Source organism: Diachasma alloeum, unplaced genomic scaffold, assembly GCF_001412515.2.
Source record: "Diachasma alloeum isolate Michigan unplaced genomic scaffold, Dall2.0 Dall_scaffold_00212, whole genome shotgun sequence".
Classification (NCBI taxonomy): Eukaryota; Metazoa; Arthropoda; class Insecta; order Hymenoptera; family Braconidae; genus Diachasma; species Diachasma alloeum.
This window is the reverse complement of record NW_021680377.1, coordinates 920,146-941,358: the sequence shown is the minus strand read 5'-3', so window position 1 is coordinate 941,358 and position 21,213 is coordinate 920,146. Positions and strand designations below refer to the sequence as shown.

General features: G+C 37.2%; 4 protein-coding genes across 4 annotated transcripts in view; 1 reads left to right on the top strand and 3 right to left on the bottom strand.

Annotated features, from left to right (window-relative positions):
• The window catches only part of LOC107036929 (glutamate receptor ionotropic, kainate 2), a 102,322-nt gene that overhangs the window by 71,510 nt on the left and 9,599 nt on the right, over positions 1–21,213 (top strand). Inside the window, exons 8-15 of the mRNA XM_029126031.1 lie at positions 9,536–9,739; positions 9,999–10,202; positions 11,468–11,572; positions 12,784–12,963; positions 14,132–14,269; positions 17,825–18,022; positions 18,550–18,775; positions 18,918–19,082. Of these exons, the coding sequence (XP_028981864.1) occupies positions 9,536–9,739; positions 9,999–10,202; positions 11,468–11,572; positions 12,784–12,963; positions 14,132–14,269; positions 17,825–18,022; positions 18,550–18,775; positions 18,918–19,082 (1,420 nt within the window). The remainder of the gene's footprint in view (positions 1–9,535; positions 9,740–9,998; positions 10,203–11,467; positions 11,573–12,783; positions 12,964–14,131; positions 14,270–17,824; positions 18,023–18,549; positions 18,776–18,917; positions 19,083–21,213) is intronic.
• On the bottom strand, positions 6–1,151 carry LOC107036933. The gene is made up of 3 exons (XM_015255201.1): positions 1,034–1,151; positions 843–947; positions 6–527 (listed from the first exon to the last, which is right to left on the bottom strand). The coding sequence occupies exons 1-3, from the start codon at positions 1,080–1,082 to the stop codon at positions 295–297; spliced, it is 387 nt and encodes a 128-aa protein (XP_015110687.1). The 5' UTR covers positions 1,083–1,151; the 3' UTR covers positions 6–294.
• Positions 1,244–4,071, bottom strand: LOC107036937. Its single transcript, XM_015255207.2, has 3 exons — positions 3,986–4,071; positions 3,798–3,902; positions 1,244–2,164 (listed from the first exon to the last, which is right to left on the bottom strand). Exons 1-3 carry the CDS (start codon positions 4,032–4,034, stop codon positions 1,998–2,000), a joined length of 321 nt encoding a protein of 106 aa, XP_015110693.1. The 5' UTR covers positions 4,035–4,071; the 3' UTR covers positions 1,244–1,997.
• On the bottom strand, positions 6,055–7,371 carry LOC107036932. Its single transcript, XM_015255200.1, has 3 exons — positions 7,266–7,371; positions 6,620–6,730; positions 6,055–6,549 (listed from the first exon to the last, which is right to left on the bottom strand). The coding sequence occupies exons 1-3, from the start codon at positions 7,312–7,314 to the stop codon at positions 6,299–6,301; spliced, it is 411 nt and encodes a 136-aa protein (XP_015110686.1). The 5' UTR covers positions 7,315–7,371; the 3' UTR covers positions 6,055–6,298.

The window sequence follows — 21,213 nt, the reverse complement described above, 5'->3', positions numbered from 1 at the left end:
CGTTATCTGTAAGATTAGTATATTGAAAATATATAGATCTACAGAAATATTGTTATCGTAACTTCAATTCGCGAAACCTCGCATTATCCCAAAATGATTGCTGATCATTGTTAAAATGCAAGATGGATATCTGTGCGCATTAGCGATTCGTAGATCACAGCAAGAAAAGTGGATGGCGGACGTAATATCACATGGCTATTTTTAGAAGTACACTTAGAAATCGGCGGCCGATTGACACATTGGCAAATTGAACTACAAGCCGTGAAAAACAATCGTATTTAACATTGAATGACTTCAATTGATTGCGACTAGGGCGACGATGATACCGATGCACAGTGATAGTAGGGATCCCGATAGGATCGAATGCGCCCCGTTGCAAAGCTCTCCACTGCACGAGTGTATTTCCCCGAAGGTCACGCCTTCTAAATTCACCCTCTGCTCGGGTGGTAGTTTGTTCAAAACAGCTGGCGATGACATTTGCGCGAAGGTGTCAACGCATGCACGCATTGTCATTTCACTTCCGTCGGCTGGAAAGTTGATGAGAACACCCAGTGAGAATTTCACTCATCAATTTTTCGCTCGAAGTCGTAAAAGGAGATAAGTCAATTTTGACTATTAACCAGTTTTCAAATATCTCGGAATCTAAGGGAGATAGCGAAATTTTTGTTATAACCTTTTTTGTGGAGCTAATTGAGTGCTACAACAAATGTAGTTACGAAAATTTCGCTATCTCCCTTAGATTCCGAGATATTGATTGAAAACTGGTCAACTGACTTGTCAAAATTGACTCATCTTCTTTTCCCACTTCGCTACTTAATTAATTGACTGATTAATCAACTTACGCAGTGGTGCCGATGATTTTCCACATTGCGATGTACACGGTACTTCGAATCTCGCTGTGTTCATGTATTTGGATTCAACAGAGAAGTAACATTTCGTCGCTTGACCTACAGAGAGAAGAGGGAGTGTCCGTGATCGATTGAAAATAGTGAACAATTCGAATATTGTGTGAATACATTTGAATTATACTGACCAAGCGCGAGGGACATCAGAATGACACCGAGCGCTAGCAAAACTCTCATGACTGCTTCTTTGGTGAAGAGGAATATGGAGATCCTTACTGTCCGGGTTCCCAAGCGACACTAAAAGGAATCAGCTTCCTCTGCCAACGAGGGGCGGGGGGGGGGGGGGGGGGGGNGGGGGGGGGGGGCGGTGGCAAGTGGGGTATGGATTAAGCAGTATAACATCACTACACTCTCGGAAAAACACTATCTGAATCGGGACCTTCCGGCTCGATAAGCTGGTTAGAATGAGTCGAGTGCGTCAGATTAAATTTTTTTATGCGATGTATGATAATTTCATGTCTTTAACCGATAGTTTGAGTTTTCCTTGGATTTTCCACGATGGCTCGTATTATTTTCTTATCTAGTTCCTTCGGAAATGAAACAGCTTCAAGAGTTGACAACTTTTTTAGAATTAAATACACGGAATTTGCAGAAGGTCAGAGAGCTCATGTCAAGCGAACGAATTTATAAGCATGTAATAATTTTTCATTTGGAATGAATGGATTTGTTATTTTATACAATTGAACGATTTTAATAAGATAATATTTAATATTTAAGTTGATTAACTACCAACAAATAATGGTATTGACTAGAAAATTTCAAGTAACGAGATTTATTCGATTTAAATCAGTTACATTCGGTTACATAGATTTTAAAATGAGTCAAGTGCGTCTGATTAAATATTTTTTATGCGATGTATGATAATTTCATGTCTTTAACCGATAGTTTGTGTTTTCCTTGGATTTTCCATGATACCTCATATTATATTCTTATCTAATTCTTTGGTAAATAAAACTGCATGAAGAGTTGACAACTTTTTTAGAATTAAATATACGGAATTTATAGAATTTTTTCGGAAGTTATACTAAAAAAGGAATTTCACTCGCACGGTATCGACGACGCGGGTGACGAAGGTGTAACTGGAGAAAGGATTCAATAATCTTTATTGCAGAGGTCTTCGCTGCACTTGCGTATTCTCCCAAATGATAGGGTTTCTATGAACTCCTGTTGTCTCGGTGACAGTTGAGTCAGAAACACAGGCTCTGTTAATTGTTCGTACATGTCAAGGCATGCACGTATGCGCAGCTGAATTCCATCGTCTAAAGTTCAAAGGAAATGACGTTATTGATATGGGAGAATATTTGGAATTTGATATTATCAAGTGATTCCCACGTACGAAATGCCAGTGTTGGAGAAACGGGCCAAGCCTGGCACAAGCCTGGGCTTGCCAAGCCTGGGCGCCCAGGCTTGGACCGAGGTTCGGCCATCCCTGGGGACCAGGGCTTGAGTCTCGGGAGAAGGGCAGGTAACCGAGCCTTGGTTGACAGATCTGGCCCAGCCTTGGCCGGACACTGGCATGCCGGAGCTCGATAACCAAGCCTCAGCCAGCGGTGGCCCGGAGCTTGGTTATTGGGCTCCAGCCGTTGGTGTAACTTTAAGGGTTACCCACGTACGAAAAAACGAATGGGCCGAGCTTGGCCCAAGCCCGGTGGCCGGCCTGCCGAACTTCGGGACCCGTTCCTCAACCGGGACCGCGCCGGACTTGGTTGAAACCTGGAATGATAACATCGGGCCAGGTCTGGGCGCCCATCTCGGCCCAGCGTTGATTGCCAGTCGTTGGCCAGGCTCAATTAAACATTACTTAATTACATGAATATGATAATATGGGTGATTGAAATACAAGTAATTTAATATTACTCCTCAGCATTCGTAATAGGTTCAACGAGGAAAAAAAGTCAATACCGGTATGCGACTGGTGCCGCACTGGCTGCCAAACTGTTCATGGCAATTATCAATAATATCAAAAACAAAATAATTAACATTTTTTAGGATGATTTTTAGTATTCATTGTGCCCTACCTACCAAACCCTAACGCAATCATCGCTGAAAAACCGATTTTGTAACTTAAAATATTACCCCCTAAGGTGGGCTCGAACCCACGACCTCACGACTACTAATCCGACGCCCTAACCACTAGTCTACCGCGCAATTCGTAAAACCTCTACTTCAAATCTTCCATATTAATTCCATCTCGATTTTTTTCGACTTGAATGTTTTATTATTCAGTTGATAGAAATATTAAGTGATTCAACTACAGTTTAGTCCACGTCCGGCGCGGTCCCGGTTGAGGAACGGGTCCCGAAGTTCGGCAGGCCGGCCACCGGGCTTGGGCCAAGCTCGGCCCATTCGTTTTTTCGTACGTGGGTTAGAAGGTTTTCGTCACTTCGCTCGTCATTATATTACTCGCTTCCCCGGAACATTCACTCACACGTGGTTTCTAAATTTATCCAAGACCCGCGCCGTCTCATTTTTTATTACTTTCAAATTTATTATTTTATTATTTATTATTTTTATCAATTTTTAATATTTTAATATGTTTAATTTTTTTTTTCTTATTTTCTCATTTTTATCCCTTTATGAACAAGACCATTAAATTGCCGTTTCCGTTTTCCTTGTTTATCAAAACCGCGTAAACCGAAAGACGATTTATTCGATTGAAATGAAGTTGATTTGATTCAAATAAACTATTTTAAAGTGTGCACAATTTACTCGAATTTTCCTGACTTGTGTTTAATTCTCAGCAATTGAACTGAAATTTCCTCTTTCCATCGATTTTCACATAAAATTATGAATTTCCAATGATGAAATTCTTTGAAATTTTCTGAATGTTCTTTCGCATTTATCTGGATTTTAAAATTATTGTAAATTACAATTTGTTATTAATTAATTTACCCGTTGTGGCCACGGTTGTTACGCATTCAGTGTCGCAAGATATTTCAGTTCTAGCTGTCCTCAGGCCTTTGCTTTCCAGTGAATAATAACATTTCAAACTCTGGCCTACAAAATAATAACCGAAAGTTTATAGAGATGATGAAAAATAGTTTGTGAATGATGGATGAATGCATTGAAATCGTACTAACCTAGCGTGACGGACACCGCAATCACCGCAAGTAATAGGTGAACTTTCATGATTGCTTCTGGAATAACGAGGAATGCTAGAGATAACCTTTCAGTTCGGCGCCCAAAATTATACTGAAAGAATTGTGCTTGAGAACTGATAAACAGCACACGTGGATGGTCATTAGGCTGCCGATTATATCAATATATTCCGACAAACACAGAAGTTATTTTGAAAATTTCAGTTATTTTTCAACACTTTTAATCGAAAACTTTTGAATTCCAGACAAAATCATTCAGGAGAATTATTTTCGGGGAATTTTGACTAACAGGAAAAAATCTGCTCACATGCAATGAAATTCGCATCTTCCTTCTCGTAAAAAAATGTCAAAATATCACTGTTTTTTCCCCTAAATCGAGTATGATGTAATCAATAAAAAATCAACAAACTTCGCATTACTATTTTATTAGAAAGTGAGGAATGATATTGATAACTATTCTGATCATTAAAAAATCATTAGCATCATTCCTAAGGGAAACAACAGTGCGAGTTTCCCAAGTTCGAAAATATCAATCACTTGTTGCTCGCTCACTCAACGGTTTAAGTAAATAATCAATAGAGCAACGCATACTCTGGTTAAAGACGTAGATTACCTATCAGCGGTCACCAATCCGTTAATTTGCCCTGAGGTAAGTACACTATCAAAAAATGTCCGGTTTCGATCTTGGAAAGTGTCACCGCATAAGAAATTCACAATTTCATGTAAAAATTGATGGAGACTGCAGATTTTAGTTCCATCGTTCCATGAAAATTCACAGAAATCAGGAAAGTTTGGATAAATATATTTTTTCTGAGTTCTCAATTAATTAGTCATTTAGCATAATTGAAATAAATTGCGGGATTCTCGTCTTCCACAACAAAATTTTAAATTCCATTAAATTTCCACTAAAATTTAAACTTTGATTCTAGGATTTTTTTCCCTGTGAAAAATCCACCGGAAAAAAATCCCTGGAAAATATTAAATCAAACACATATTCGAACAATCAATTAATCTTTATTGAATGTAACACAACTCAACAGGTAATAATTCTTTATTTGCAATGAATGCATTAGGTATTTTATACAATTGGAATATTTCAATTTCAAATAACGAGTTGCGTTCAATTTAGTGATTTACCGATTAAAAAATGTGGAATTTTATTTGTTTATTTTTATATCACTGCCCTCAGATATGTAAATTAAAATCGTTAAAGAATCGATGAACTTCGCATTACTATCTCATTGAAAAGTGAATAATGATATTAACAATTACTCTCATCATTAGAAAAACATTATAATCATTCCTGAACTAGAGAATTCACACATTTCATCACATTTTCCTCAGCAGAACGAGTTTCCCGCGTTCGAAAATATTTTCCAACGACGAATGTCAAGTCAACTGAATAAATAAAAATAATTTATGGAGTAATGATACTCCTGGAAGCGACAAGAAATCGAAGAATTCAAACGACGTTACAAAACATCGGATCGCAGTAACCAGTCACTTGTTGCTCGCTCACGCACAAAAAAAAATAGTAAGGAAAATTAATTTCAAAGGGAAGAATTCTTGGAGGGAAAAATTTCAGGAAAAAAAAAATGCGGACAATTTTCAACGGGGAAATAACTCTGGAAAAAATTCTCAATTAGTGAGGGGAAAAGATTTCCAGGAATTTCTCAATGGGGAAAAATACTCCGACCACCGAATAATGCGACCAATTGAATCAATTCGATTTTTACTTTTAATAATGTACACTTGAAGAAAAGTACAAATTGATATTCAAAACTCTCGGAGAGCCTGCGATATTTCAAAACATGTCAACCCTCTCCCCCCCCCCCCCACCAATCCCAATTTAAGTACACTGTTAAAAATTTTCGTCTGAATTTTCACCGCCAAATTTCGGAAATTTTTATCGTGGTCCAGTTCCACTGAAATTTCAGCAGATCCGGTCATTAAACAAATCAAATATTCCATCAATTTTCTGTTCAAATGATCTGAAAATAAATAAAATACTTGATTTTTCAGTTCAATTATTCTGCAAAAACTCATAAAAATCGGGAAAATTCAGGGAAAAATTGAAAATTCACGTTATTTTGTTTCTGAATATTCATGTTCCACTGAAAACCCATGAAATTGTGTGAATTCTACTTAGACCATCAAATTTCATAACCCTTTTTTCCCAAAATCCGGTTAAATGTCCCTCCCATGAGATTTACTGTAACATCTTCCAGGAAATTTCAAAAATATTTCAACAGTGTTCCTTTACCGAGGCAATTTTCAGTGTAAACAATAGATAAATTATGAAAGCGCATTCCGATAGACTCCAACCAGAGCCATGACAACGAAGGTCAACAGTAAAGATGTTGATACGCTCGACTCCGCTCCATTGCACAGATTTTTCTTGCACAAGTACACATGCCCAGCGGTTATTTCGGGTATGGCCTTGGCTCCTGGTGCATACGACGTTAAATTGAACAGGGAAAATGCTGGACCCTGATTGCCCAAGTAAGTAGCACCGCATTTGCGCGCAGTAGCCACACTCTTATCAGCTGTAATTCGAAGAGCCGTCTAAGCAGATTCAGAATATTGTCACCGGATAGGCGGGAAGTATCAACTCACACATTTCGAAGTCTACTTTCAAGCACTGAGAGGTGCAGAAGACTTCTCTATTGGGTATAGCCCTGCACGGATGTTTGCAATCGACACCGTCGTAGCATTTCACACTGTCCCCTGTGGAGAGTACAACGATAACAAACGCGGAGAGATGCACTGTTAGCATTTTTTGAAATTCAAGTAACAGATGCAGTTGAATTCTGAATATTCTGAACGTGAATTCAATTCAGTAGAGAAGTGGTAAAACGGTACAAGTCAATTTTCACTTTCATTGACCAGTTTTCGATGAATATCTCGGAATCTAAGGGAGATAGGAAAATTCTCATTATAATATTTTTTGTAGAGCCGATTGAGAGCTGCAACAAATGTAATTATGCAAATTTCGCTGTCTCCTTTAGATTCGGAAATATTCCTCAAAAACGCAACTGCTCATGGAATTCCGGATTCATCTTGGTAATTCAATAAAATTAAGTTTTAGTTTTGAGCCTGAGAAATGAAATTTTCTGGAATATTCAGGTAAATTGACTTATTTATGAATAATAAGATCAATGGAAATTCCATGCAAATTATTCGTTGTTAAAAATTTAAAAGTTCTCTTGAACTTTAAAGAGCAATTTTCTAACAGTGTGTGGTAATTTGGTGGTGTACTAACCCAGAGTGAAGGGAAGAGCGATAATACCCATCAATATGAGGACTTTCATCGTAACTTTTTGCCCGCGAAACGCTCAGTTCGGCCTCAAAATTCAGACTGACGGCTGCAGTCGAAAATCCAGAAACCGAAGCCAGAATTTGGCGAGACACATGTTGTGGTTCTATTTTCAAAGATACACGCCGAGAAACCTTGGAGTCCGATTCCATATTTTTAACCATGATCCAACAGATGGACAGAGATATGGCGTTGGCCTATTTCATGGAACTTATGCAATTCGATGTTTTGTTAATTTGTTAGTTTACGTGGGCTATTGTTAAAAGAAGTTTCAATTGATTTTGCGGATGAATCCGCAAAAAACGCATATCTGAATTTCACAAACCTTTTGTAGACATTTTTCAGGCATAAAAAATATCTATTGATTGAGACGAGGCTTTGCGTAAATTTTCATCGAATAATCAATGTCCAATTACACGAAGATTAAATTGCCTTCATTCAAAGATTTCAAACATTTCCTTTTCATCAGAAGAAATTCCCCACTGCGACTTATGATAAAATTACTTCTTGGAAAAATTAGTTTTCATGAAGTGACATTTCCTCACTTTTCTCAATTACGCAAACACCGCCAAGAAATTTATTTTTCTTCACCAAAACAATTCAAAAACTTGGAACTTTTATCAGTAGCTCCAAGAAGGGAGACAATGAAGCAACGTTAGCCATAAAATAAATGAATGAAAAAAACACAGAGAGGGAGAGAGAGGGAAGAGGATACATCACAGAACTAAGGAAATTGGGTAGACTATGGACCACGACGAATGGCAACGACGCGTCTTTCTCATCGGCAACGGGGGCGTCTTGTACTTTCCCGATTCGCAGCTGCCAGCCGGAAGTTGGAGCAACTCACTGCTGAGAATATTGAAGTTCCTCCAACATTTTTTCCTAGAAAGCAAATGGTGATGCAGGATAGAAGACTGAACAACGTGAGAAAGTTCATTAACTCCACTGAGTTGAGGAAAAAATTCTGCGAATGCATGAGTTTCCAAGTTTGCGCAATGATCAAGAGTTGGAGAGACGAGTAAGGAATATCTACGGGTGAGAGACAGACGGTTTGATAAACAGACTGCAAACATGGGCAACACCTCACAACTAATAGCTGAATACATGAGTAAATAATTGATTCTAAATTTTTGCGAAGTCGTCGTTAGCAAACAGCGAAGCGGAATTACTCCTCAGGAGAAATTCCATAGCTTCCATAGCTGTTCCAACCATTGAGGGTGCATTCGCTCGGTGTAAATCAAGTGGTAAAACCCCTAAACTGTGTTCGAGCGAAGAAACGAATAATGCATCAGCATCAACAGCTCCACCAGCCCGAATTTGTGGTAATGAATTGATTACAAGTTCAGGTACGAAACACTCGAAGTAATGCACTCCATTGAGAGGTGAGTTTGTACTGTCCAGAGTTCTTCAAAGCGGGAATCCAACGTACAAATGCAACGGTGAAGTGGTGAATGCACACTGCATCTCCAGTATCCACAGTCATGAAACGTGGAACGCGAGATTTTAGATATTTCTGCTGGTACTTTGGTCTATCAGACTGAAATCATCATAAACAACATTTGCGAGAGGACCTCTGTAACTGAGCGCTGCGCGCAAACGAATTTATGCACATGGCTTTGAACATAATTCACTCCACATTGGCGTGTTCATGAGGCAATGGTGGAATGTAGATGAGGGGAATCAGTGGGAGGGTTACTCGACTGGGAATTTCAGGGTATAGTGTCATCCCAGAGGTAATTAACGCTTGAATCCGCCCAGAATGAATTCACCGGAAAATTGGGATGTGTTGGTTACCACTGATGTCTTCGGGTATGAGGAATTTTCAGCAGTTAATAGCATTATGAACATGTTGACATTTATTTATACATTTACGTCAGCTGGCAATACTCGCTGGATGAAATTTAATTGCACTAGTAACTCTAACTAGGCGAAATCAGTCGGTGATTGATGATTCCCTTCGCGGATTTTATTCCCTTCTGATGAACGCGTTTCATGAATGAGTGAAGAGGTTAGCCTAGTCTACCAAGGAAATAGGGGAATCCCTCGTGGTGGCACCGGTCGTACTCAGTCGGTAACAGTAGGTTAAGTAACTGCATTTGATCCGCGATAAAGGACAAATATTCTCCAAAAATGTTGGTGAAACATCAGAACACAACGGGATGATTTCTTTTCAAGTCATAACTCTTCATTTCACGATTTTCATTCATCTGTTCCAGGCGGGAATTCACGGCTTAACGGGCCACATAGAATTCAACGAGGGTAAGCGCAACAACTTCAAACTCGATCTTTTGAAGTTGAAAAAAGAGGAGCTAGTGAAGGTGGGCGAGTGGCGACCAGGGCAGGGGGTCAATGTCACGGACGTCAACGCTTTCTACGAGACAACAGCAACGAATATAACGCTAGTTGTCATGACCCGCGAGGTAACTACTCACTCCGGATGCTCATTAATTACGCTTGCAATTCCATTCTGTTGATATTGCACCAAAGAGACTTTGTGGATCATTAAAGCGTGTGTGGGATTAATTTAATATCACATAATGACTGTGTTAGTCCCATTCCTCTCATTCGAAATTGAGTTCATAAATTTTGTTTTCGTCTGATAATTGAAATTGTCGTTTATTATTGATTAATATTTCACTCAGCGAATATTTTAATCATGAATATTCACTTTTATCGCAGGAGAGACCGTACGTCATGGTGAAAGAGGACAAAAATTTAACTGGAAATGCGAGATTCGAGGGATTTTGCATTGACTTGCTAAAATGGATTGCCGGACAAGTGGGCTTTCAGTACGCCATTCGGCTTGTTCCTGATCACATGTATGGAGTGTACGATCCAGAGACCAAAGAGTGGAATGGAATTGTTCGGGAATTAATGGAAAAGGTGGATGAAAAAAAAAATATATTCACTCTTTCGCACCGAAAATCTAATTTCTAGCGCGACTTCATGCGACCGTGATAAGTCTATTAAATGTGAATATGGAATGAATGCTGCTCTCGGCGGGAATACCATCGAGGATGGGGCATGAATTCAATGCATCAGTTTTTTTCAGACTCCATTCTCTTTTTTCCGGTCAACTGAATACTGGAGAAAAATGCGATTCATAAAGTTGTACAGATGTTACCCCGGATATTTCTGGGCTGGATTTGAATTTGAGAACGTACGATTATTAAAATTCCCTGACGTTCGTTGCGATGTTTTTTGGGGGTTTCATGGCTTCATTTGGAAGAATGGATTGCTTAAATTACTGAATAATTATTGTTTCGTTATGGAATAATAATGAAATTAAAATACGTTTTTCCCCTTTTTAAGATGTTTGTGTCTTAATGTCTTGAGGATATCCAAGTATTTTTTTTATTCAATAAAATGTTTTTTTACTTTTGTAGTCGAACATCAGAGCTTTTATTTGAGTCCCACTTTTCCCTAAGTTTCCGGACATTTTACAATAATTTTATTTGAGAATATTTATAAGTTTACCGAAAAAATAAGGAAAAAATAAATTTACCGAAAGTTTAAACAATTCCAATTATTCATTCATAAACAACGAATCTTTAAAAAAATAATTCTGTGCAAAATGTCATTGAAATGACGATTTAATAATCCTGTTGAATTTTCATAACTATTTTCCAATTTTCTCACGCGATTTAATTGACAAATTTGATGATTGAAAATGATCTCTGTGATCTGTACCAAACTGCGAAAGATATTTAGATATCCTTAAATGAAAACACTTTGACTCACTCACGTCATCGAAATAAATGTTGAATTACCATGCAAAAGTGACATTCCCGAGATTTCCTCATCGCGTAAATTTCTGGCCCAATTTCCCTCGTTATTTCTCTCCCTCGAGCCACTCGTTCGCCCTCGAAAGTTGAGCAAACGTTTGTCTTGCAAAATACCGCATGAATTTTTAATACACCCATCCACAGGCATTGGGGGCTTCACCTCAACATTTTCTAGACTGAAGATTTAGGGGTGAATGAGGCAACATCCTGCCGGCTCCAAGTACACCCAGGATGATTGCAACGAATCTTTTATAAGACCCTCGCTTTCACCCCGTCCTGTACATAACCTTGAAGAGAATCTCCCGAATTTTGTCATCACCGGAGGAAAATTCCCTTGTTCATGACCCTTTCATTTTTTTCCAGAGAGCAGATTTAGCTGTGGCTTCCATGACCATTAATTATGCAAGGGAGAGTGTAATCGACTTTACGAAACCCTTCATGAACCTTGGGATTGGAATTCTCTTTAAGGTGAGTCGTTAAAATTTTTTCCCTTGTTGATAATTCATTTTGTTAATTCAAAAATATTAAAAATACGAGAAGAGGATGGGGTTTAAAATTGAAAATTCACGCGTATAGCTGGATATTATCGTTTCAATTTCGAATAATATTGGTTTTCATCATCATGGTAAAAATACTCCGATTACAATGGGAAACCGAAAATAAAGGGGACGAATGAAGTCCATTTAATTCACGCAGAGAGGAAAAAGTTTAATTTTTTCGCGAAAACATGATATTGAGTCTTTTTTAAAATTAAATTTCACTGAAAATTGTCAAATTATAATTTAAAAATTATAATTCCAATTTAAATGTTCAATATTTGATCATTATAATTTAAATTAAAATTTTTTTAATTATTAAATTTCACTGACATTTACCAAAATCTCTCTTATTTAAATTATCTTGTCGTTGATATTCAGTGGTTTTTCGCTCCTGATTTTTCAATGAAATTCCCAGAGAAATATTTCACTTGAATTAAAAAAGCTTCATATATCAATTTTTAACAAAAAAATATTGTTGAAATGAATATGAAAAAAATCAAATAGATAGTTTCATCTCAACCAAATGCAAAAAAAAATATTGATAATCCCTTGAAAATTGGAAAAGTTCATTCTCTCACTGAATATCGAATAAAAAAAATGCCCCATTGTCACCGAGAGCTCACCGACACCTCAAAATGAGGCGATTTTAATTAAAATTGTAGCCTAAACTCATTTAGGTACCATCCAGCCAGCCAACCCGTCTATTCTCCTTCATGAATCCCCTCGCCGTTGAAATATGGCTATACGTTCTAGCGGCGTACATGCTCGTAAGTTTTACCCTATTCGTAATGGCGCGATTTAGCCCATACGAATGGAATAATCCACACCCGTGCTTGGCTGAGAGTGAAGTCGTTGAGAATCAATTCAGTGTCAGCAACAGTTTTTGGTTCATCACAGGCACGTTTTTGCGCCAGGGAAGCGGCTTAAATCCAAAGGTATATTATTCCAGAACCGAAATTATCCCTTGCACTCCTTGAATTTTCTCCAACTCCCTCCCTCCCTAAATCCTCCCCGAAAGTTTTAGCGCGTACGAGGCAAAAACGCCGGAGAGAACGGAGCAGAAAAATTTCTGGATTATATTTCACTTCTTTTTATTTCTTTGAAAATTATCCTGAGTGGAAATAAAAATGAATGCTTCAGGTGGCTAAACGTCCACCCAGTAGACTCTTCTCGTTCATGAATCCCCTTGCCGTGGAGATTTGGTTGTCAATGCTGGGCGCCTATCTTATGGTGTCCGTTACTATATGGATTGTCGCGAGAATGTCGCCTTATGAGTGGGTTGAGCCACCTCCGTGCCCTAGCTGCAAGTGCCCTCTGCAGGTACGCCCTTGTCAAGTATTGTACGTGAGAAAAAATGATTCATTGAATGGCTAAAAGTGGAATAATAAACACGGAAAAGTGTTCGTTGAGTGTTCAATGGAAAAAATTAATGAACAACATTTCGGAGTAATTTTTGTAAATTACATTCGATTGAGAATTCAAGGAAAATTTATATTTTTTGCCGCGGATTTAAATTAGGAATCTTTTGATTTTACGAAATCAAGAGATTTGCGTCGATTTGAAATATTTCAAATGTCGCTGGTCTTCATACAAAAAATTGAGACGAAAAAATAACTGCGACGAACGCTTTCACTACAATTTCACTAGCTGCTGATTCATTTTTTAAATAATAATTTCTCAAAAAATTAATGTTAACGTCTGGAAATCAATGAGCAATCCGCGTCACAGAGAGTTTCACAATTTTTTCTGCAAATACTTATGGTATTATGCTTTCCCAGACAACACGCACTGTAAACAATTTCCCTCGTATGAGAGAACTGCCACTGAAAGCTTCCGCGAGGCTGCGCCACATTTCCATAAATTTCCATAAAAGTATAATGAATGGTGAATGTACAGTTGTGGCTCGGTGTGTATACTCGGGGTTTTAAAAAAAGGGAGGCAAATCACGGGACACTGGTGGGGGTTACACGATGTTGAGTGTAGGGAGTTCATGTAGATCAAAAATAGAATTTAACGAAATCCTATGTTACGCGGATTGAAAAATTCAATGCAACATTTAACGCATTTATTAAAAAATGTCCGAAGACTCTATGGAAATTCCATTGAAAATTTCATTTGGTTGTAGATTTTAAAGGTCATAGAGGTCACGGGGACCAAAATAATGGCAATGAGGGTCAGAATAACGGTCATAAGGGTCACGGGGGTCAAAACAATGGTCGTGAGGGTCAGAATAACGGTCATGAGGGTCAAAATAAAGGGTATAAGGGCCACGTGGTTCAAAATAATGGTCATATGGGGGTTGGTGAGCGGAGCGAGCATAAAATCGTTGTCATAAAATCGTAAAAATTGCATAGAATTTGCAACAGAATTTTTTCATCCACGTATTAAAAAAAAATTGAGATAGAAATTGCTCATTGATGAATGAACTCGATGTGTGGAAAGATAAAATAAATCTGACATTACTTGGCGATGGGGCCTATCTGATCAGGGGAGCCACGTGAGTGCCTTGGAGCCGGAGAGCGATGACATCCCATTGCCAAGAACAGTCAACGATTTCAGCCTTGCCAACAGTTTCTGGTTTGCAGTTGGAACTTTAATGCAACAGGGGAGTGACCTCAATCCCAAGGTAATTTTAGTGTCACAGAGCCGATGAAATTTCGAATAAAATCAATATATGAACTAAAACCAATCGACGTTTCGCTGTATCTACTGATAATTTTTACGATAACTCGTTCAACGTCAATTGGTTTATTGAATCGTCGAGTTGTTAGAGAATTCCGGAATTTCAGATGGAATAATAATTGGTAAAATTTCACATCACATGATGGGAATGTAAAATAATTACTGCGGCTCGTTTAATCTCATCAAACCACTGGAGGCAATTCAATTGGATTCAACAAATTAACGAAGTTCAGAATTGAAATATTCCATTCATTACTGAAAATTCAAAGCTCGAAAGTGCAATAGAATATTTTTTACTCCGACGTTAAACGAATTCTCGAGCTTCGAGTTAATACGACGTGATTAATTCAAGCACCATATGAGTACAAAAAAAACAATTTCAACGAAAATAATTAATCATTGAAACATTGATATCATAATCCCTGCATGTGCATGCCAAAGCCAAGCACCTTATGTCCCATCAGCTTCAACAGAAACGTCCACTTCAGATTGCAATGCCATCCGGGAATGTTAATGTCACATGATGAATTTAGGGTGGATTTGACGAACGTAGTTGTAACCCACTGGACAAACTCGTCAGGCACGTGGACTGTTGGACAAATACGATTAAAACGTGACTGATTCGCATGGAAGGGGCGCCCCTCGTGAATTTGACGTGGAGCGTGAGACTCTCCAGCATTATGCAACTGTTATTACGGCTTGTAACTAATGCCAATTTACGATCATTGGTTTTGGGTCATTGATACGTCGGGTGTATACCATGGAAATCGGTGTTTCCAATGATTTTGGTGATGGAGTTTGAAAAAAAGTGAATGTTAAATTTTTGAAAATTTCTTCTAAATTGATTCATTAATTATTATTATCAACAATTTAAAACATCAAGCGAATGTTATTATCAGTTATAATTAAAGCTAATTCCTTATTATCTGAATTTCGAATGATTTTGGAGATGAAGTTTGAAAAAAATGAAATGTTTTTTGAAATAATAATTAAGTGAAAAAAAGTGAATTTGAAATTTTAGGAAACTTCTTCTAAATTAATAGATTAATCACTGTTATTAACGAATTAAAACACTATCCAATTTGTTTTAATAACAAATATTTTACGTTGCCTCCAATAAATACCTCTCACTACAAATTTTCCCCATAATTTTTTCGCCCTTCAGTCCTGTAGACAAATAGTCCAATTTCCCCTCTGGTCACACGTGCATTTTCAGGGCTTAAAAAAATCCCCGCGCGAAATACCTTCATTCATTACCCACGATTTGCATTTCTCAGTTTCTATTGTTTCTTTTCAGCTTCTATATCACTATCCGAAAGTTTTTATCGACCGCTGCCTTGAAAAAAGTCTTTTTTTTCTCTATTCACTGGTGTGAGTTGGAAAAAGTCTGGCAGAAAAAAAAATAAAATGAATGGGCCACAACGGAAATTCCAGAGAATTGTCGGGAGGGGTCATATTCATGATTGTGGAGAGCCTCGAAATTACGTGGCACTATAATAATCTAAAGCCACAACTGTTGAAATAGTTCAAATGGCAACAATGAGCCCTGAAATATCGCATATTTCGTTATTCACGCGCTGAGACGTATTATTTTCTGTGATGGAAAGAGCAGATAACGCTTCAACTTCTATTTTCTGCACATGGCATCATCTATTCACTCATTTTTTTTTTCCTCTCCAGTTTGAGGATATCTTTTTACCCTCGGGCTCGTTTTTCCTATTTGCACATTGGAATTAGGAGAGAGCGAGGGGGATAGTTCCAGCGACTGAACTGAAATAAAATAAAAAGTGCAGAGAATCGGTGGAATTCAATGAAAAACCCCCAACGTATCTGCTCGGAACGCCTTTGAAAGGATTCTATTCGCTCATTCCGGTTGTGAATGTTGCAGTTTTTTCACACATTTTTGCCGTAGAAATTGTTTTTGGAATAACATTCAATAAAAAATTAAATATTAGTTGAAATGGTGCGTTTGAAATAAATAGAGGATTCATTAACATGAGATAAGCTAAATGTATGATTTGATATTGACATTCACTACTGAATTTAAAAAATAATAATCCGGTTTTGCACGAAGCGGAATCACTCATAAAACGTGAAAACTATAAACAAGGTAATTTTTGTTTTCTTCATGAATTTCGCCTGCAATTTGTAAACAAATAAATATTGTAAATCTTTCTACATAACAATTGCAATTACGAGGAAACGAAAAATTCCAACGCTTCTGGTTGGAATTCTTTTGAAAGAATTTTACATTCGCCTGTCATTTATTCCATAAAATTTGTTTTTTAATAATATTCAATAAAAATTCAATATTAGTTCTAGCGTTAAGCGTTGCCCGAGAAATTATCCGTTTCAATTAAATAAAGCATCCATTAATGCTAATGTACGATTTCATATTGATATTCTCTACTGAATTTAACAAATAATAATCCGGATTTGCATGAAGCGGAATCATTAATAAAACATGAAAAATATAAACATCGCTTATTTCTGTTTTCTTCATGAATTTCGCCTACAATTTGAACAAAACAAATATTGTACGACATATGGTGCTCACCGGCTCTGTGTACATGCGGGGATGAGGTTGCCTGCGGTGTTGTTACTGAAATTTTCAGCACAATATAGAAAAATTGAGACTGAAACAAAAAGACTGATCCGACTGAACCAAAAAATTAAGAAAAAACAATCCATATTTTTATTTAATCAGAGTTTTCCAACACTGCAAATTACGGTGATTTTAGTTGTACAAAGTATTCAAGTGAGGAGAAAACAATTTGTGGGTATTTTTCAGTTAATAAATATTCATCAACGCTGGATGTTTTTTTTTTTCACTATTCAAACGCCGGTCGTTATAATTAATTTTTGCCTCGAGTTCTTCCTCCTGTGTGCTCCAATCTCCAATATTGACCTTTAATAATACTCGTTGGAATAAATATGAACGCTCATTTCAGTGCGGAAAAGGCTCTCATGCATGATGAACTTCATATGGCATTCCTCGAATTCATCCCGCTACATTTTCTCTTTCATCACTTGGTATCGAGCTAGTTTACTCGCAAATTCTCCTATCGTGATCGTAAATTGAGAGCAGAAATTATTCTCAACGGAACATGTGAAGTTCATCCAATGATTTTGACACTTTCCACTGAAAGGAGTGTTGCCAGATATATAATCTTAAGGTTGCACACGCGAAAAAAAAATCCATTTGTTTTCTAGTTTCATCTTTTTACATAATTTTAATACTGAGACATTTTCTACAGAACTTCCTCCCTTTGCTCCCTTTTCATTAAAAAAATCAAACATAAAAACTTGGAAAATTTGCGCCGACGAATTTTTATAAAAAATATCTCAGTTGCGTAAAAAATTCAATTAGAAAAGAACTGATAGAATTCTGAAATGTGCAATTCTTCTGGAAGTACTGCCCGGAGGCATAAAAAAAATACTAATGTTCCCTGATACGACGACGTCGACGTGAAAAATTAATTAAGAGTTGTTAAATCAGGCAACCAGTACGAGAATAGTGGGTGGAATATGGTGGTTCTTCACACTGATAATTATATCGTCGTACACTGCCAACCTCGCTGCCTTTCTCACGGTCGAGAGAATGATAACGCCAATTGAAAATGCCGCTGACTTGGCTGAACAAACGGAGATCACTTACGGTACGCTTGAAGGGGGAAGCACAATGACGTTTTTCAGGGTATGTATATTTTTTTTATCTCGTTATTTAACAAAACAACTGCAGCAGCCTGAATTTTCACCGACAGAGTGTCATTGTTAAAATGTCACGTGCGTAAATATTACATTTGAGAATTAATATGAAATATAAAATATTTAAAAAATAATAATTAATAAAGAATTAATATTAATGAATAATTGATTATTAATTATTATTATAATTTATATAAATTATATATTATATAATTATCATTGTCGGTAAATCATTAAAAAATTAATGAAATTGCAATTAAAAAACATGAGAGTATTTTTTTTTTTTCATTTACTTAAAATCAACAAAGAGCACCCGAAAATCTCCGCATTTAATCAGAATTTCACACCTGCATTGTTAATAAATCCTCAATTACTCCTGTCTCGACGAAAAAATAAGTGAATGAAAAATTTACATCAATGAAATGTCGCGAAATTCCAGCAAATGCCAACAATACATTTTTTCATAAAATTCTTTGTTGTAATTAATTCATTCAAATGTTAAATTAAACTTCTCAGGATTCGAAAATAGGAATCTACCAAAAAATGTGGAGATTTATGGAATCCCGAAGATCTACTGTATTCGTCTCAACCTACGAGGAGGGAATAAAGCGAGTTTTGGAGGGGAATTATGCATTCCTGATGGAATCGACAATGCTGGACTACGCAGTCCAACGAGATTGCAATCTAACGCAAATCGGTGGCCTCTTGGACAGCAAGGGCTACGGCATAGCGACCCCAAAAGGTGATAAATCAGTGGAAAAGCGTTTTAGAATAATTTTGACATTCCATTTCCCCCGATATCCCTTCAAATCCCCAAAAGGGTACATTTGGCATATAAAGTGATATTTTCCGAGTGTCCTCATGTTTCTTACGTCATCTCCCAGGTTCACCGTGGAGAGACAAGATATCACTGGCTATTCTCGAGCTACAGGAGAAGGGAGTTATACAAATACTGTACGACAAATGGTGGAAGAATACCGGTGACGTTTGCAACAGGGATGAAAAGAGTAAAGAGAGCAAGGCAAATGCACTTGGGGTTGAGAATATCGGTGAGTTCTGCATTAATATATTTCACAGAATGCCGGAGAGAGGGAGGGGAACATCGAACTCAATTTTACAATGCGAATAGCACTGGGAATTCTGGGGAATGTCAAATGTTTCTACAGAAAAACGATAATTCCTCAATTTACATGAATATTCAGTACCAAATTATGCATTGTGCATTTTTAATTAATTTAAATTTCAAAAATAAATTTACCTAAACTTTTATAATTTTCATTCATTTTTATGAAATAACTAAAACGAAATTCACAGTTTTCGTCGATTTTTTCATTAAACTGTGTATTTTCAATGATAAAATTTCACTTGTGGATAAAAAAAAGACAAAAATATTTCACACATTTTTTTTATCAAAAGACAGAACTTCGAACGTCCTACAGCCTTTGTTTTTTTTTTCAATAAAAAATTTTGAATTTCGAAGAGCAACGAAATTCGAAAATCAGTCATTTTAACGAGCCCTGGTGCCGCGTCAGCATTAAATCCCCTGAATCATTGAATTCGGATGGCCGTGCAGGCAGATAAAACACATTAAATTCAAATATGTCACGTTACCCTCCCACGTCCCTGAGACATTCGCGTACGTGCTTCCCCGTTGAAATAACAAGAACGACATACGCCCTACAAAGGGAATGACCTCCGCGCTAGTGCTCATTCCTTCAAAGTAACAAGTACCTGAGACATCCAGAACAGCCGTAAATACAGTATAATTCCCCGAGTCTAGGTGCATTAATAAAAACTCTGGGCATCTCTAATCCCTAGAAGTGTAAATGAATCGCTTCCCTGGGCTAAAATCCAGAAAAGTGTTGGATGAAAATGCGAGAGGAGGGATAAAAAGAGGAAAAGAATAGCCACAGTGAGTGCAATCTCACCCCAACACTTGTGTACGAATTTTTTTCTTGGCTTCTACGCTGGTCTACCAAGTTTTCACGTGGATTTACTACCAGATTTTCATGAAACAGCACAAAGCAACTTTTTATTATTTCGTCTCGACTCAATCTCTGTCCTTTCCAGGATCATTTTTTCATACTTCTTCGTTTATTCCCGTTTGTTTTTGTTTATTTCAACATTTCCGAGTGCAGCAGATCCGCGGAGCATCTACTTCAACAGCAGAGAATGTACTTGTGCTCCTGGAATAATGAAGAAATGTTGAAAATTGCATCTCTGCATCATGAGAAATTTCTCTATTTGTTTCCTCATTTCAACACGAGTGGCACTTGTTAGGCCCTTTTTCAGCAACGGTAGGGATCATTAAGACTGGAGAAACGATCTATAGTTTCTACAGTTTCAATTGCAAAATTCATTGGAATTAAAATGTCTTAAAAATTTCTAAAAAGTGATGTTTTGTTTTTCATTACAAAAATTTGATTTAAATGATTTAAAGGGTCAAGCGGCATGAATTCACTTAGTTTAATCCCTATTGTTATTGTTTATTTCTACATTTCAACAGCAGAGAATATACTTGTGCTCCCGGAATAATGAAGAAATGTTGAAAAATGCATTTCTGCATCATCTTCAACTGCACGAGAGAAATTTCTCTATTTATTTCCTCATTTCAACACGAGTGGCACTTGTTAGGCCCTTTTTAGCAATTGTAGGGACCATTAAGTCTGGAAAAACGATGGAAAATACTCGAGAGCTGCCAATGAGTGTTGAGAACTTTAACAATTGAAGACTGGAGGGGTATTAAGGAAACACTTGAATTCTTTTATCTTGACGTTATCTCCTGGGCAATTTTTTTAGAGAGTTTCAAACTGCTGAGAGTCGGAGGGTGGACTAGCGATGCGGCCCTATCGATTCTCCACAATTTTACAAAATACTCGTGTAAAAGGATTCCCTTTACCGCGACTATTTATACCTCCAATTGCACAGTTGCCTTCCCCCGAAATTGCTCAAGTTTGTATCGTTAATCACAGTTTCCCGAGTTTATTTTTTTTCGGGGGATTATTTGTATATTCTGTGAGTCTCGCGGAAGAAAACTGCAAAATTTTCCGGCGATTTAACTGTCGGGGGTTTTAAGAACTTAATTCAGACCCATTGATTGATGAACTCGTGAAAAGTTTCGAAGTAATATTCTGAGAGATATATACAGGGGTCTATGTAAATGAGGGAGAGTCTACTGGG

Excerpts from the sequence above, each read along its gene's own strand:
- LOC107036932 (XM_015255200.1), bottom strand. The coding sequence starts at position 7,314 with ATGAAAGTCCTCATATTGATGGGTATTATCGCTCTTCCCTTCACTCTG. Across the intron at positions 6,731-7,265 it reads CGCTCTTCCCTTCACTCTGG|GGGACAGTGTGAAATGCTAC; the intron begins GTTAGTACACCA and ends TACTCTCCACAG. Across the intron at positions 6,550-6,619 it reads GAAAGTAGACTTCGAAATGT|CTGATAAGAGTGTGGCTACT; the intron begins GTGAGTTGATAC and ends TTCGAATTACAG.
- LOC107036937 (XM_015255207.2), bottom strand. The coding sequence starts at position 4,034 with ATGAAAGTTCACCTATTACTTGCGGTGATTGCGGTGTCCGTCACGCTA. Across the intron at positions 3,903-3,985 it reads TGCGGTGTCCGTCACGCTAG|GCCAGAGTTTGAAATGTTAT; the intron begins GTTAGTACGATT and ends ATTATTTTGTAG. Across the intron at positions 2,165-3,797 it reads AACAACCGTGGCCACAACGG|ACGATGGAATTCAGCTGCGC; the intron begins GTAAATTAATTA and ends TTTGAACTTTAG.
- LOC107036933 (XM_015255201.1), bottom strand. The coding sequence starts at position 1,082 with ATGAGAGTTTTGCTAGCGCTCGGTGTCATTCTGATGTCCCTCGCGCTT. Across the intron at positions 948-1,033 it reads TCTGATGTCCCTCGCGCTTG|GTCAAGCGACGAAATGTTAC; the intron begins GTCAGTATAATT and ends TTCTCTCTGTAG. Across the intron at positions 528-842 it reads AAAATCATCGGCACCACTGC|CCGACGGAAGTGAAATGACA; the intron begins GTAAGTTGATTA and ends TCAACTTTCCAG.